At 39.0% G+C, this 16,917-nt stretch overlaps 1 protein-coding gene across 3 annotated transcripts in view; it reads right to left on the bottom strand.

The window, feature by feature from the left end:
* The window catches only part of HERC2 (HECT and RLD domain containing E3 ubiquitin protein ligase 2), a 102,000-nt gene extending 85,446 nt beyond the window's left edge, over positions 1 to 16,554 (bottom strand). For 2 of the 3 annotated variants that reach the window (XM_038151738.1, XM_038151896.1), the window contains exons 1-3: positions 16,400 to 16,554; positions 15,557 to 15,676; positions 5,097 to 5,211 (exon numbers count right to left, since the gene is read on the bottom strand). In XM_038151738.1, the coding sequence (XP_038007666.1) occupies positions 5,097 to 5,211; positions 15,557 to 15,628 (187 nt within the window). In that variant the 5' untranslated portion in view covers positions 15,629 to 15,676; positions 16,400 to 16,554. The remainder of the gene's footprint in view (positions 1 to 5,096; positions 5,212 to 15,556; positions 15,677 to 16,399) is intronic. The other variant, XM_038151816.1, reaches the window with a different exon arrangement.
* Positions 16,555 to 16,917: the final 363 nt, after the last annotated feature.

The raw sequence follows: 16,917 nt of genomic DNA, 5'->3' as shown, positions 1-16,917 counted from the left end.
TTAAGAATATTGTGATGGGGGAAGCAACATAACATCTCCCTGAAAGACCTTCCCTTTATTATGTTTTAGTATACTGCAGGCACAGCCAGCAGTCAGAACAGAGCAGCTGAAGTAACCCTTCTCAGCTAGAAATTAGCTCCCAAATCAAAGCAGAGCAACTCACCATGGGTGCACTATCTTAAACAGCCATGGCCTAACCTGGTATAAACAGAGCATAAAAAGGAAGCACTAAAAATGGAACTTACTTTTCATAATCAATGAGGGAAAAAACCTGACACTGCATAGTGGCCTCCACCACCTGTTCTAGTATAGTCTTGTGCTGCTTTTAAATGCCAATGAACTCATGTAGTTGGGAATCCCCCCATGGCAAGAGAAAACCTGCAACAGTTTCCCTACAGATGTTGACAGGGCAAAAAGTCACACAGTGTGCTTTAGAAAAAGGCTGTATTTTATAACCACCCTAAACTAGTATTTGGTAGTCCCAGATCCAGGAAATATTTCAGCTGCAATATATTTTCTGTCAAAAATCCTTGATTTTTTACACACACATGCATATATATATATATATATATATATACACACCTACATACACAAAATTGATATATGTTATTTGTGAGGGAAAGATATGCTTTACCATTTGCAAACCATGTTTATACAGCCTTCTAGGTTAGATTATAAGATTCCTATTTCCTAACCCTAATCAGAAATAAAGTTTCTTTTCTTCCCTGTATACTATTTTTTTAATGCAATAAATTATTTTTTGAATTTACAATAGAGCATTCTACACTTCTGAAGTCAAACTGTCCAACAGAATGAGTACAGACTTTCCCTACCCTGCAGAGAGAGCATGATAATCCACAGCTGAGCACTGAACTCTTGAGGCACTGTGTACAACCCACAGCTGGGTCAGGGGAAGCAGAAGAGAAAAGTGCCACTTCTCACTTTTAACAAGTTCTCCCTTACACAAAAAAAAGAGGCTCAAAGCAGGAGCCAGCCCACATCCCTACACACTACTACAGCTTGATTTATAATGTGGTCTGAACACCAGCCACCATAACCAATTCCCACATGCTGTTACTCTTGTCATAAATATTTTGTTTCTGCCAGCCTCTCTGGAATTGCTTGCGGCATTTGGACTTCATTTAACCTGCTTGCAGGTGCAACACTGCATGAGGTTTGTGTATTTAGAGGCAACAGGCACAGAAAGGTCCAACTTTCAGGAAAGGGGCAACAGAAGAGGAAGCCCACAGTGTTTGCCAAAGGTAGGACATATGTATGAAGCTGACAATTTTATATTTTTGTCCTGGAACTTATAACAGCTAATTGAAACAGAATTTTCCACCTATGAAGTTAGAGGAATCAAAAATAAATTAAAAATAGCAGCCCTCCAAAGGGACCTGTGTGTCTTAAAGAGACTGGTAATGTCTTAAAATTTTACAGTAACAGTTCTCTAACTTGAAAACTTAGTAAAAACAATATTATTTAATACTTTTTACTATTTTCAGAACACAGATTCCAGTATACATGGTATTAATCTAATCCAAATTTCCTGAGGGCAGCCTGATTGTCTTTGAAATACATGCAATGCCACAAGTGCACCTGTATTTGGACATCACTACTGTCGCAGCTGTGTCCTCAGATGGTACTTGGAAACATCCAAACACATTCTGTTGAACACATTTATCAAACATGTTTTTCTTAAAGTGCCATGAATTCAAAACAAAGACCTTATTCCTAACCAAACATTCTTGCTAACAGGAGAAAAAAAATGCACTACTTCTATATTCTTCCTAGAGAGAAAAGGAATGGTTTTTGCCACCTATAGCATGTTCTTCCAGTCTACAGCCACTGCTAATATCCACTGACAGAATGAAGTGCCTCTTCTGAACAGTCCAGTCAGCACCAACAGAGAGCTACAGCACTAGTGAAGAAACAGACTTACAGTGGATGAGCTTAAATCAAAACTTCCTAAAACAGGCTGAATAAAAGGGACTACATACAACAACCTCTCCTGGTCATATCCAGATTAGTCAATTTAGCAGCAAATTCTGAATACTGACATTAATCTATACTGCTTTTCATATGAAACCACTGGGTTTTATATAAATCTCATTACTTGTGTGTACTTTTCCCTCTCCTCTTGAATTATATTTGCAGATCATTTATGCAGAAAAATAAGTACCAACTAAACAGATGTAAATACTTTAGATTTTTATTTCATTAAACTCAACTTGAGCTGCAAGTTCAGAGGTGCAAACTGACCATCAATTTTTCTGGTTCCATGATCAAACACACAACCTCACTGACAGTGACCAAATATAGCCTTGATTAGCCTTTTTTACTCAAGCCTGGTAAGCAAGATAGCTGTATTTTAGAATCCTGTCGGCCAACACAATAGCATTTATGATGACTAACTTCACTGAAACACAGTTCATACATTAATCCTGAGTTAAGAGCCTGAAAAAGCTGTTATTTAAATTTCTAAACTACTGCAGAGTTTCAAGAAATAGGTAGAAGAACATATACCCTCTGGCTGTGGAAAGGAACAGTTGTGATCTGTGCTATGTAATACCTACACTTAACTCCTCCAGAAGCAAGGACAAGTGGAAGGTGGTATTTTAGTTTTTACCTTTGTTACTCGCCATAAAAGTCTATCTTAATTGGCACTAAAATAAACTAAATTAATTTTCCCCAAGTCTATTTTCCCCACAACAGTAAGAGGTAAGTGATCTCCCTGGCTTTATCTCAACTCCCAAGCTTTTATATTTTATTTCCACCTCCTATGGAGGAGGGGCAGCAGGCAAGGAGCTGGAAGGGTGGGCACCTGGCTAAGGTCAACCCACCACAGTACAGTACTGGAAACAACAAGTGGCAGCCTGCCTTTACCACCACCACACTATGTACATGAAAAAGCTTTCGAAAGCCTCGTCACAGCTTGGACATTTTAGAGTAACATAAAAGCCTTATTTATACAGTGAAGTGTCAGAAACTCTGGATTTTTAAATAGCACTGTTTTACAATCTTCAACACTTTTTGAACCTTCTGAGATGTGTACACACTTACATCCAGCATTAAAAAAAATAAATTCTCATCATTGTTCAGAGCAAGTGTCCTAAGTGTGGACAAACATGAAGTCACAGGTGATTGACTTAGCACTTCTGGATTTTTATTTTATACTGCTGTCTATTTTGCATCAGAAGTGACAGACTGCATTTTCCTAGCTGATATTTCAAGGATTACCCTGAAAATTAAAAAAGCAATTATACTACAATATCTCTCTATAAGCTTTCTCAGAATTACTAGAAGCACTAAAGCACCATAACTAACTAAAAATCTCAATTCTCTGCAGCTGCTTAGCTATAAAGATATTGGAAGAACAATTTTCTGTCAAAGACTAGCACAGGTACAACTCTAAAAGCAATGTATAAGTATCCAGCACAAAAAGATAATTTTGCAAAGCAAGAAAAAAATTATTACATATAATAAAAATATATATATATTTATATTTTTAAAATATATACATATATAAATAATACCCTTCAGTACTACAGATGTTTGTTATCCTTTTTCTACATGAAAGCACAGCATGTTGAATCGTTTTACCACAACACCTCTATCATGAGCTGTCAGGGAACAGGAAAGCATTTCCTACAATTCCTTTAGGAGGCAATACTTCCTTTTATTGCAAAAAGTTTACAATGCTTCTTATTACTACACATGGAAGTAGACAACCAAAGAACAAACTATTACTCTACCTCCACTCATTTCATGAGCAGCTTCATAGTGGCCTTCCTGATAAGATCAGCTGTATTTTCACCCCGTGTCAACAATAATATTCCAAAGGGCCAGCAGCATAGGGAAGACAAAAGTTTTCTAACTCTGATACAGTTAGGAGCATAACCTGATTTTTACTACAGCATGCAGCCACTAATAACCTACAAAGCTCATACTCTTGGTAAGTAAATGTATAATTCATTCTTCTCCCATAAATTATTTACTCTACCTTACTTGCTGTAAAAATTACCTACTCTAGTCAAAAACATATCCATTCCTCCTATTTTTAAAGGAGGCATACTGTAAGTATGAAAAAATTGTCTACATGAGTAATTGAGCATTATTGGTTAGAAATATCATGTCTATCCCACAGTACAATTCAGGAAGTAACAGATGACAAAAAAATAGTTCATTTTCACCAAAGGCAATATTTCTACCCATCTGCTCATTTATCCGGGAAATTTACAAATTACTGACAGAACTTATCTGACCATTTGGTGAGCCCATTTCAGCCAGATCAGGAAACAAAATTTTAGTTTTTGACCAGTTTAATTTTCTGTTCAGTACGGAGTCAAAAGAGCACCACTTTAGTGGTGAAAATGAAAAAAAGACAAGAGCAGAATCACCCCATTCCTTCATTGCCCATCATAAAACAAAATCCACCCCACCAAAGTAATCTCTCTAAATAAATGTATTACTCAGCCATTTGCAGTATTTGCAGTGCTAGAACTGCTCTCAAGTACATAGGAAAATTTAAAAAAAAAAAAAAAAAAAAACCAAACCAAAACAAAAAAACCCCCAAAAAAACCAAAAAAAAAAAAAACCAAACCAAAACAAAACCAAAACAAAATCACCAAAAAAACAAAACCAAGCACTACATTCTCAGGCAGATTGTGGACAGTTTTTAAGCTGACCTTTCAGTTACTTGCTGAAGACTGTAAACAAAATTAGAAATAGCAGTATCAGCTTTATCCCATTCCTCAGTCCACTTCCTTTAAACAAAGGCCACAGCTGTAAACACACCAAGCATACCAAACAAAAAGACACTGCTAAACCTCTCTCATAGTAACATGCCTAGTTATGAAGTTAAATTTCACAAGGCTGGAACAGATTTAAGCCTTCATTCGGAGGCTTGGACATTACCTTTTCATACACTTTTTAGAAATCACTTTGAATTGTATTTAATTCAAAACATTAACACCCGTAAATTGTAGAGACAGGTGATGATAAAACTTTTGTGACAGTATGAAAGCTGAAGTCCATTTTCAACACCACAATGAAAGAAAAAAATGAACAAGTTAAAAGAAATTTAAAATTCATACCTTTTCTTGGAGGTAGTTCACCACTCTGTATTAATTCTGTTCCAGGATATATAATCTCTCCATCTTTTACCATTTCATTCCACAAGCCACACAATCCATCTCGTGTAAAAGCAAGCTGTTAAAAACAATATATTAGATACAGTTACACACACTTTTCTCTCAAGGACACTCAAGATAACACTTAAAACACATCTGATTTTATACATCATCCCAGAAGAAAGATGCACATGTATCATCTCATTGGAAATGAGATTTTGTGTGTGTGTGTGTATGACAAGGATTTAAAAAATCTTCAGAATCTCTGATTGTCTAGCTATGCTATTTTCAGGTTAAAAGCACAAAATGGTAAATTTTAGTTAGGTCCAAGCCCAGCAAAATGAATTTCTTTTGGTGACAAATTCTCATCAAAAGCACGGACTTGGTCACCTCAGAACTAACCACCCATTCAAGATGACACTAGCTGGGGGGCAGGGAGAGGGTGTGGGGAGTCCATTTTCTTTTCAGGAAAAGCTATTCTAACAAAGTCAAGCTGCATGAAATCCCAAGACACAGAAGCCCACAGTCCCCTCGCCAACCAGCAACTCAGGAGCTGGGCATCTTAACCAGAATGATGACATCAAGGCACAGATTTGTAAATGAATTCAGCCAGTTCAATCTGGTCCTGCTGGGCAAAGTATCTCTCACCACACTCCCCCTTCTTTCCAACTGCTACAATGCCTCCTCTCCTACCACGAGCCAGATTACGGAATGGATCAAGCCCTAAAACCAGCAACACCCAAAGGAAGAGCAAAGGGCTGCCTCAGCCCAGGTCAGCTCCCAATACACTCTGTGTTCAAGAGCACAAATACTGGCAACAGAACATAGACTCTGCTAGCTGGAACCACTCACAAAAGCACTGGCTGTAACACAAGTCTCCTAATGATTTAGGAATGTGGATCTCCCTCGGAGAATCCTAATGACCAGGATAACTTCTCTTCTATGGGTGTTGTTTTTTGGTTTATAAAACGCTGCAGAACAGGTATCTACATCCCAAGTGAATTCCATAATAACCAGGCTGTAATTCACAACTATACAGCATAAAGGAGGAGGGCAGGACACAAAATTGAAAACCAGAATACTTTCTGCATACTGCAGTGGTGCAGTGGACCACATTAAAAAAAATTAAAATAAACAACAGCACCAAGAAAAATTTTAAAAGATGACAAAAAGAAAATACACCACCTGCTGAAGGCTCATTCAGAAGCATCTTTCTGTTAAGTAACTAGCATTCAAATCCAAAGTGTTTTGACTGAGAGTAACACAAAGATGTGGCTTACAACAACTGCCATAAAATATTTACCACTACACAGAAGTCCACTTGTCTCGAGAAAATAGCTCAAAATAAAATCATTACACTGTAATGATTAAGGATTACAGGTTTTAAGAGACACATCCACCAGCAGGGCAGAGATTTGCTGATCCAGCTCATCCCAGTTAATAGGAATTAAAAGACAAGTCGTATGCTTTCACACCACTGTAACACACTAAATGACCATAGTAATTCCTTGACTTCATATTGCATACTTCAGAAATCCACACCAACACGTATTAATGATTTCCATAATTCTTCTTTCAGCATAAAATAGGAGTTGACACATTGTACTTGTCTGTCACTTACTATTGCCTGATCAGGGGCAGAATCATGCAGTGTGAGCTAGATGTTACTCATCTTATCTGTGACTTATCAACTGTACAGCACCAGAATCAAACTCTGACCATGCTTTACTGAAAGGTACAGTCCCTGTTCTTCAGTGTTACACAGCACAAGGACCTTTTGCAAAGGTCTGCTTTGTGTTTTGCTAAGAGCTTTACATTTGGATTTATTTTTTTAAAATTTGAATAATCTGAAGCTGCATTTCAACAACGAAAAAAAATCATTCACCATCAACTGATTTTCTTGATTGTTCCCAGTCTATGAATATTTCAACAATAAATGGTTTTCACTTTTTCCTTCTTTAGATGTGGTCATATACTTTAATAGGACACCTAGGGAATTTACTTTTCATAGTTTTTTCCTGTGTAAAAAAAGTAGAACAGTTGTTTCACTGATTTTGGTTCATATAGTGGTGGTACATTATTTTTTTTTATCTTTCACCTGTTAAATGCTAACCTATGGTAAAATACAAGCTTGAAAAATAGTAAGTGAGGCAATCCTCCAGATGGGTTGCATAATAAATTATAGTTGTCACAAATTAAAAATCTTTCTCTAATAAACTATCTTTTTCACACATTTTACTTTACATTCTCAGATCACTTTGGTATGGAAAATCATTCTCATAGGCCATAGAATCTAAATGTCTCCAGGCTTGAATGCCAGATTTTTCATAATGTAGCACTGTTGTATTTTAGAAAACTTACTTATTACTTTTGAAAGCATTCATATAAAGCAGAATCAGGAACTGTTTTCTTCACCTCGACCTCTAATTCTTTTACACAGCACAAAGTTCACTCAACTCTTTCATGCAACTAAAAACCGAAAAAGTAAACAAAATTTATTTGGCCTTGGGTTTGGTTCAAAGCCTTATCAAAGTAATTTTTTCTTGGTATGTTGCAAAAAGATAGAGGAACCACCAAGACTACGGGTCACAGAGTTCCACCTCCCTCTCCAAATACCACAAGCAGCCTTCAGATAAACAATTTTGCCTACTACTCAGGTTGTAGTTAACATTTTGTCAGCAGTATCCGTGTTGGGGGAAGGGAAAAAGAAGACAAGTTTGAAAGTAAAGAAACTGGACTGACTTTACAGCAATAATCAAAGCAACCAACTGAACAGCTAATTAAGAAATAGTATTTACAACCAATTCATCTGTCATAACAGGGCAACAATTTCAGCTGTAACAAAATGACTATTAATCTACTGAACATTCAGCAGATACCTAGTATTTGCTATATATATTAGCCGAAAGTGAAAGAAAATCTGAGTTCTTAAGTGATAAATTCTTTAAGCAAGTTTATTTTCATGATCTCAAAATTACATAATCATAATAGGAAATTTACAGCTCCCTTAAGACAAATATTTCTTTCAGCCAACAGAAATGAGGCAGAGTGGTTGATACAAAAAGAAGGTCATGCTGACTGACATCCAGAGAGCCTTTGACAAGCTGGAGAAATGGGTTGATCTCATGAACCTAAACCTCATGAACCTAAACCTCATGAAGAAGTGCAAAGTCCTACAGCTGGGGAGGAACAGCCTCAGGCATCAGTACAGTTTCGGTGTAGGCTCAGTGTGAGAGACGTGGACAAAAAGGAGAGAGCCTAGCAAAGAGCCATGAAAACTATTAAGGGACTGGAACACCCTTTTTATGAGGAAAGGCAGAGAGAAAGAGCTTGGGAGGAAAGCTCATCTCTACATATGTGTGTAAAATCTGAAGGGAAGGCTTTACCCTGTGGTACCCAGGGACAGGACCAGAGGGAATGGGTGTAAACTGAAATGCAGGAGCTTCCCTCTGACCGCCAGGAATTACATTTTCCCTGTGAGAGAGCGCCCAAGCACGGGCACGAGGCACCCAGGGAGGTTGAAAATTCCCAAGTTTGGAAGATATTCAGAAGACATTCACACACAGACTGGGCACTGGACTCTAGGTGGCCCTTCTTGAACATGGGAGTTGGACCACATGACTTCCAGAGGCCCCTTCCAATCTCAAACATTTGTGACCCTGTGAAACTCGCAGCTGGAGATGATGCTCTTCTGTGTAGTGGAAAAATGTCTGCTTTAACTTCCCAACCCTGCTTTTTTTTTCTTCCTACAGTATTTTATGACTTTCTTCTTTTGCTCCCACCAATACCTCTCACATTTAGTCATTAATAAAGAGTCTATCAACACATCTAAGCGTTCAAACTACAGAATTAAAACTTTTTTTTTCTTTTTTTTTTGTTCTGAACAAAGGAAAAAGGTACTACCCTCCACTAAATTATCTGAAGAATCTTCACAAGGCAATTGGCGGTACAGAGCAAGACAAGAAAAACACACTTGGTGTCTTCATCGCTCCTGACATACTGGAGTTGCAAACACAAGAGCAGCCACTTGTGTTTAATAAAGCCTCTCACTAGATTGCTTGATTCATATGAATATCTTTCCCTCTAATAATTTTGCAATTTTATTTGTAAATGTTTAAAGGGATGAATTTAAACTCAGTAAGTTCACAAATTAAGAATGACGTTTTCACTGAACTTCTGCAACTGACAGCAGCACCAGAGATGTGCCCTCTGTAAATCTACCCCCAAGGCCCTGCTTGCCCCACCACTTACACACTTCCTTTCAAGGAGCAGAACAGCAGCTCTATACTCCATTACTACTATCCACTGCCTTGCAACTTTGGTCCATGTTCTTAATCCTCCTACTCATTCCCCACGCTAAAAATCTCCCTTGTCCTTTCCCATGACATCCACTGACCTCTTCTCAATCCCCATCTCCTACGCATGTCACCTTCAGAAAACCCAAGCCTCTTCCATCATTTGTCACACTTTCTCATCCCCAGACCATGTCTTGGTCACTTGAAAGCCATATATCTCAACAAATCCACACTTCCCTCACAGACCTAAGGCTCAGCCCTGCTCACTTATCCCAAACTAAAAACACAAGGGCCTAAGGAGGCTTTAAAGTGAACTTCTACTGTAAACTGGGCTGCCTCCACTCTAATCTTTAGTTAATCTTATCTCTGCAGTAGAACTGTAATTTATTCTGTCTGGTACAACATCTGATTAAGTCCAAGGGGTATCTAGCTTGGTTGCTAACATATGCTGCTGCCAACCTCCAACAGGGCTGGCAGTGAAATTCCCGTCCATCCCCATCAACCCTAGACAATAAGAGCCTGGCATTAACACTTCCTCCCATTTCAAGAAAATTAAATCTTGCAACCATAACTGGGTAAGCTCCTGAGAATTCTCAAAGCACTGCTACAATTTTGCTTTCAGAAAGTTATTTTAAGAATAATCAGCAGCTCTGATTTTGTTTTGAAGTCAACTATTTCAATTAGACAAACTCCACGTAGTACATTAGATTATGCTCTCAAGGTGGTTTCATAAACTCACCTGAAAAAAGCATAGAAGCCTTAATAAAAGTTAACTTGAACTCAAGAAAAATGAAGCCAGGAATATAAAATGACACAAAAGGACAAGGTAAGACTTAGGTGGGATTCCTGGTTATATAATTGCACTGCAAATTTAAGAAACTGACTTCATAACCACAGAACATCAATATGGATTTAAAATATAAGCTACTTAAATAATCTTCACCTCAGAATTGGCAAGGGTAGTGGAGAATCTGTTCTTCTATTCACTTATTTTTGCATTAGCCACTGGCTGTATTTTAAAGACTACATGAAAAACTTCTTGCTAGAAAAATACTTAAATAAAAAAAACTTTCAGCCCAATAATAGTGAAGAAAATCATGGCAGAATAAGTCCTTTCCTAAGTCTCTCTTTTGTTTTCGCTTTTTTGAATCCATTCAATTTGTGTTTCCTTTTTCATTGTTGTCTTAGTATTTTGTCCTAGCTTCCTTCCTTCCCTGCTGAACGAGGCATGCCCTGAGACCACAGCTGCTTATCACACCTATGCAGAGCACAGTGCAACACCACCAGACCCAAACACAGTGCTCAAGAGCTCAGGGAGCAAAATCAAAAAGTTCAGCAGCACCACATTACTTCAACAGATTTGGGGTTAAACTAGAAACATCCCCATAATAGCAGGGTGCTGGTCTTCCACTTAATGGAAAAGTTAACAGTTAATAGTCACACAAAGAAAAATTAAGCAATTCCCTCAAACTTAAAAACTATCTTCATGTATCTGAAGAATAGCTCTGTCTGAGCCCAAATATTTGAACCTATATGTTAAATCTAATTTCCCTAACCTATCACACCACATATTGTGTTTTTCCCCCATCTGGAAATCACTTATTTAGGAGAGACAGCACTATTTCATTTTTAAAATAACTTTCAAAAATTGGTATCGGGAAGTTCACTTCCTTTAAATACAAAGGAGTCCTCATTTGCAGTTTACTGTAAGAGCTTCCAAATAAGCCCTTCACTTTTTTGACCAGAAAACCAAAACAAAGTAGATTAACATGAAAGCAAGAAAATACAGAAGGCAACTTTCACGAACTTCTTGCTTTTAATAGCCAAGACATCATTTCTTTACATAATCTTCTCAAATGTAAAGACACTGATCTGAATGTTGGAAGGTAGGATTTTCAAGAAAATCAAAATAATGAATGTAACTTTGAAGGAAGGGTAAAAAGGTTTCAAATCAATGCAACTCTTAAAGGTGGCTATTTAATTTCAAAAAACTGTTTTTTATCTCTGTGGCAAAAGACAATGACAGAAACAGTCTGCCAACCATGAACTCAATGAAAACTGATGGAAATGCTTCATGTTCCTCTTGCAGACAGCTCCTATACCTTGACTGCTGCCTAAAGTTTTTCTCCGCACTACAGGAAAATGAAAGTTTTTCCCTCTAACTCCTGCTATTAAGCACAACAGTTCTCCACAGGAACCAGAATAAGCAGCCTAATTAAACTCCATTTGAACACACACATGCATCCCATTAGCTCACAGCAATCCTAGTTTTTAGTTATTCATCCATCACTAATTAAAGGTCTCTGCATAAGATTCTAATTTAGTTGTACAGTACATCTATTTAATCAGAATTATTTTAAGCACAGTTTGATTCCACAAACTGGGTACCTAGGTTTAAGTAAACAATTTTAATCTTCCCTTTTTATAATAAAGGATGTCCTCCTTAGGAACAGTCATTGAAACTACCAAACTCCCATAACACACAACGTTTGCTATAAATGTGATGGTTTCTATCAATCGTAGTCATCAACAGGTAAGCCTTTTCAGTGTATTAATTCAAATCTAAATAAATAACTTATAAATTGAAATAATACACTTACTTTTCAAGAGACTGTATTAGTAATGATACATGAACAAGTGGCCTGCACTAAAATCCACCTATCTTATAACTTCATAGGATTATTTTATTAATGGTGATGTTATAAACATCCTGTTGATATGTCATAGGAGAACATACCTTTTGTGTACTGCTGTTCTCATATTCAGCTGAACAACCCTGATATTTCAGCTGCTGTAACAGTCTGTTTTTACAGATAAAATAGAATATCTTATTTTGCTCCACCAGGAAATTTAGATTTTTTTTTAAGTAAAAAAAAATTTTCCGAGCACTTCAAAATTACACTAGTAGCTGTAATCATACACATAAATGAAAAGTTTTTAAAAAGACATGGAGCAGTTACAGGTTGCATTTGGATCTTTGTGGAGCACTTTGGCTTCCTAAAATAGTATTGTTCAGTTTCAGAAAAATAATATAAGCAAAAAACATTGTGAAGATACAGTTCCATTAACATTTCACACCACGTCAGGTAATTGTGCAGGCCAGAAGGTCACTGCTACTACAAAAGGACTTGTGCCTTTGATATTCACTTAAGAGCAGCAATAACATGCTACACATCACACTGCCTTTGTCTCACAGCAGTACCATCCCAAAAGTGAGTAAGAACATTAAAATGTGTCCTGGACACCAGCCACAAGTGATGCACACAGGTGATTAAACACAAGCCAAGCTACAATCCACATGTCACTCTTTTCTCATTGTATTAATACCACAATACAATACTTATTAATGCAAATAGTACTAGAATATTGCACTATCCATGCAACATCTTCTTGAGCTAAAACAAAAAAGAGTATCCTAATTTTCAGAGATATTTCATTGGATTAATTTACAATAACTGCCAGTCATCAAGTCTAAAAAACAAACTCTCTGGCAACAGTGACAAAGGGAAAAAGTAAAAAAAAAAAAAAAAAAAGTACTTTGGAGACTTCTAGGCCCCCAAATGAAACCATTTCACTTCCAATCCCAGCTATACACCCCAAACTTTGCAGCAGCAGAATTTATTTTAACAATTAATCAGTCTCTGTACGCCTTCTAAGGTAATTCCCCAGAATAATTCTGTTTCCACAAGGACTGTCACCTACTCATTCTTGGTATGCCATACACAGAGAAGTTAAAAATGTAGCTACAAAGTGAAGAGTTCCGGGGTACAATTCCAAACAATTTGTAGTCATTTTAATCCTTTCACATAAATTTAGTGTGCCTTCTTCAAACCTCTCATAGTACTGTGTTCACCTTTTCAGTTCCTGCTGACAGTCTCTTGAGCACCAACAGGGCTCTGCTACAGCTGAGCCAGTAAAAACATGCACATTAAGAAATCTACATATTCAGCACACATAGAACTTAAAGAATTAAGACAAAGTTACCACACGCAGCTAGGTCATGCTAGCCAACCAGTAGCTAAAATAATCATTCATGTAGTAGAAAAATTCTCCAGAGCCCAAAAACCCCTCCCTTTACAGAAGGCATCTGCCATTTAATACATTAAAAGATACTACTCAAGATTCGCATGCTCAGTTTTTCAAAACACTGAGCACACGCATCCAATTAAGATTTCTGTGATGAGGACCTGTGCAATACCAAAAACAGGTAACCTAATAAGAAAATTATATTATACCCAGGAGGCCTGGCTTGTCTTCAGATTCCAGAGAAGTGATGTTTGCATCCAGTAGATGACAAATCATTACTGTTCTCTTATTTCATTATTCTCATTATTTTGACTACGGCTTGATTGGAAGAAAAAAAAAAAGAGTACTCTGGCAATTAAGAGTCTAACTTGTTACTACATATAAAGAACTCATGTAAGTAAGAGCATTTATTCATAAAAATATGCTGCAAATGAAGATGCTTATTATTAAAAGGAAGTCTTGTAACACATCAACTAAACTACAGTCTCATAAATCACAAATATTTCATTGCATTTATACACATAACTGAAAATAACCCATAAAATTTTGGATGACAACCGAAACCCTCCTATCAAAAATTTAAATAAATAGGAAAAAAAAGGGATGTAGAAAAAAAGGCACTACAAAAAGGGAAAAATCTGATCAGTCACATGAACAGTCACATTTTTCACCCCATATAATAGAGCAGAAAAAAAGGCAATGCATAGTCAGCAGGTATTACAAACAAAGGTTGCCACTTTTTCAGATAAATTTCCCTGTACACAATGATCATTATATATAACATACTTGTGATCTAAAAGCCACCCCTCTGGAAACAAAAAAATGTTTCCATATTTCTCAATATGCTTATCTCCAAAATGTTGCGTAGCGTCTTTACCTACTACATCAGAGAAAACATCTGACTTTAGAATGAAACTTTTACTTTGGTAGGAACAAAAGACGAAAATAGAATGAAACTAACCAAATCAAGAGCAAGCCCTGTCATTTCACAGCATTTACATTCAAGACCTACTAAATAACAGAACCTCTTAGGCTATATCTGTCACTTCTGATTGCAATTTATCTTGTTTGATGTAAAATATTGGAGAAAGGCTGCTTTCAAAGCACAACTGCATGGGGAAAAATCCTTGTCTAACCATAAGAACAACTCAACTCAAGTGTGTAGACTATCAGCAGGTAATCTGGGATAAAGTCACAAAGATGGAATTTTTAAGAGTTTTTCAGGAGCACTATCATTAACAGTAACCAAAGAATAACACTGGCCAGCCCATCCCAAAAAGAATTTCACAGTTTTGAGTTGAAACTTGGAAAGGCTATTCCAAGTAAGAGATCTATATGCATGCAACATCTGGGTAAAGGAAGGTGAAGAGACAAGGACTTAATCTACTTACTCATTTCATCTACAACAAACATAACTGACCCAAACTACTCTATTCCTCTATATTTTCCACTTATTGGCAAAACCTGAATTGAGAAAACATGTTAATATCCTCCTCCTCCTCCCCATATCACACAACTCTGCTAAATAAAGAAAACTTCTAAGACAAAAGAAAACTTTCACCAAATACTGGTATATTTCAATGAAGACCACTTGCATTTCAACCTTGTACCTTTGACAAAAAACTCAAAAAGGACAAAATTTAAAGGAACCCTCTATTCATAATGCAAACAACTACAGCAAAATCTAATTGGAACTCTTCAAAACATAAATTACATTTCCATCGTCTTTCGCTTCAGTTCTCCCATGCATTAAAACTGCCAGCTCATATGCAGGCAAGACATTTAGCAACAGCCTAAATAAGAATTGATAGTTCTAGCAGAAATGCCACATACTCTGCTAGGAGCTTTGACACTCAGCAAAGATACACGCATATGTAGCCCAGCTTGTTTCAAAGCAGAAGGGGCTGGACTGAAAATGCAGATCTATTTGCAGATCAAAATAACTCGGTGTTTCCTCAAAACCACTTCTAAATCAGCATACCTGGAAAAACCTATACACTATCTCAAGAGCTGCAATCTTCTACTTGTCAGCTTTCTGGACTGAAAGCATCCTTGAACTGCATCTGAAAGGTCACAATGCAGTATGACCATCAAAGTCCTTACCTGCAAGTCTGTCTTCAACCATTTGGAGTCAAACCTTGCTTGAGCAGACAGACAAAAAGAATCAGAAGACATGTTTCCTTCTTCAGCTTTCTCTCCAGGCTGGCTGAGCAGCCCAACCTGCTACAGAATAAGCAGAGAGAAAGAAAAAAATAAAAAAAAGGGCAATCTAGCACATGAAGTAAACCACACAAGGTTATTTTCGTTCAGACTAGGACGGCTTCCACTTGATCTTTCAAAATGTATCATGAAGAAGGACCTCCCTCGTTCACATCCCCTGAATTTGCACGGGCAGAGGAACACGCATTAGGAATACTACCTGAACCTAGAAAAAAGCCTCCACATCCCTTCCCTATCACACCCGTGGGAAGGAAGCCTCCCTTCTGCTGCACTGAGCCACACCAAAGGCCTTAACGCTGCCCCTCAGCTCCGTAAGTGGTGCATGAAATAAATAATTGATCGCAGATTACGCAAGCCTCAGGCCAACATAAAGCGATTATCAGGGTCACCCGCACCCCCTCCTCCCGGCGGCCGGGGGCTCCCCCTCTCCCGGGAGCATCCCACCCCCGCGCTCACGTCCCGCTGTCACCGCCCCTGACGGCTCCCACCCGCCCGGGCCAGCGCGGGGACGGGCCGGGGGGCGCGGAGGCAGAGCCCCGCCCGGGCAGGGGTCGCCGCGCACGGCGCGGGGGCCGCCCCTGCGCTGCCCGCCCCTCCCGCGGCGCTCCCGGGATGCGGAGCGGAGGCCGCGCTCCCCCCGCCGCCCACCGCCGCTCCGCCGCGCTCCCGCCCCCGCCTCCCCGCTGCCCCCGAGCCCGCCGGGGCTGCCGGGGCTCTCGCACTCACCGAGCGGCCGCGGCAGCGACGGCGGCGGCTCCTGCTCTCGCTCCACCGCCGCCCGCTCGGCCCCGGGTAATCCTCGCCCCTCCTTCCCTCGCCCGCCCACCCCCCACCCCTCCGCCGGCGGAGCCGCCGGCCGATCCCTCCCTCGCTCCTCCGCTACTGGAGACGGGGAGAGCTCGGCCCCCCGTACGCCAGCGGAGCTCTCTGCCAATCGGGAGAGCGGCGGGAGGCGGGACATCCTGTCCCGCAGCGGGGCGGGGAGCGCCGCGGGGCCGCGGGCAGGCGGGCGGAGCCGCGCCGGTAATAACGGAGATCAGAGCATCCTTACAGCCGGCGTGCAGAGATTAAAAAAAAAAACCAAAAAGGGTTGTTTAAGTCATTGAAGGGCCATCTCCAAACTGTACTGTTGATTTCTTAAATAAAGTAGCTTTTAAATGTTTCAGACGAAAAAGATCAGTAACGAGCTCGGAGGCAAACAGAATCACAGAGTGGGAAAGGTTGGAAGGGATCACACTGGGACA

The sequence above is a fragment of the Motacilla alba genome, chromosome 1, assembly GCF_015832195.1.
Source record: "Motacilla alba alba isolate MOTALB_02 chromosome 1, Motacilla_alba_V1.0_pri, whole genome shotgun sequence".
NCBI classification, from domain to species: Eukaryota; Metazoa; Chordata; class Aves; order Passeriformes; family Motacillidae; genus Motacilla; species Motacilla alba.
This window is presented reverse-complemented; position numbering and strand designations above follow the sequence as displayed.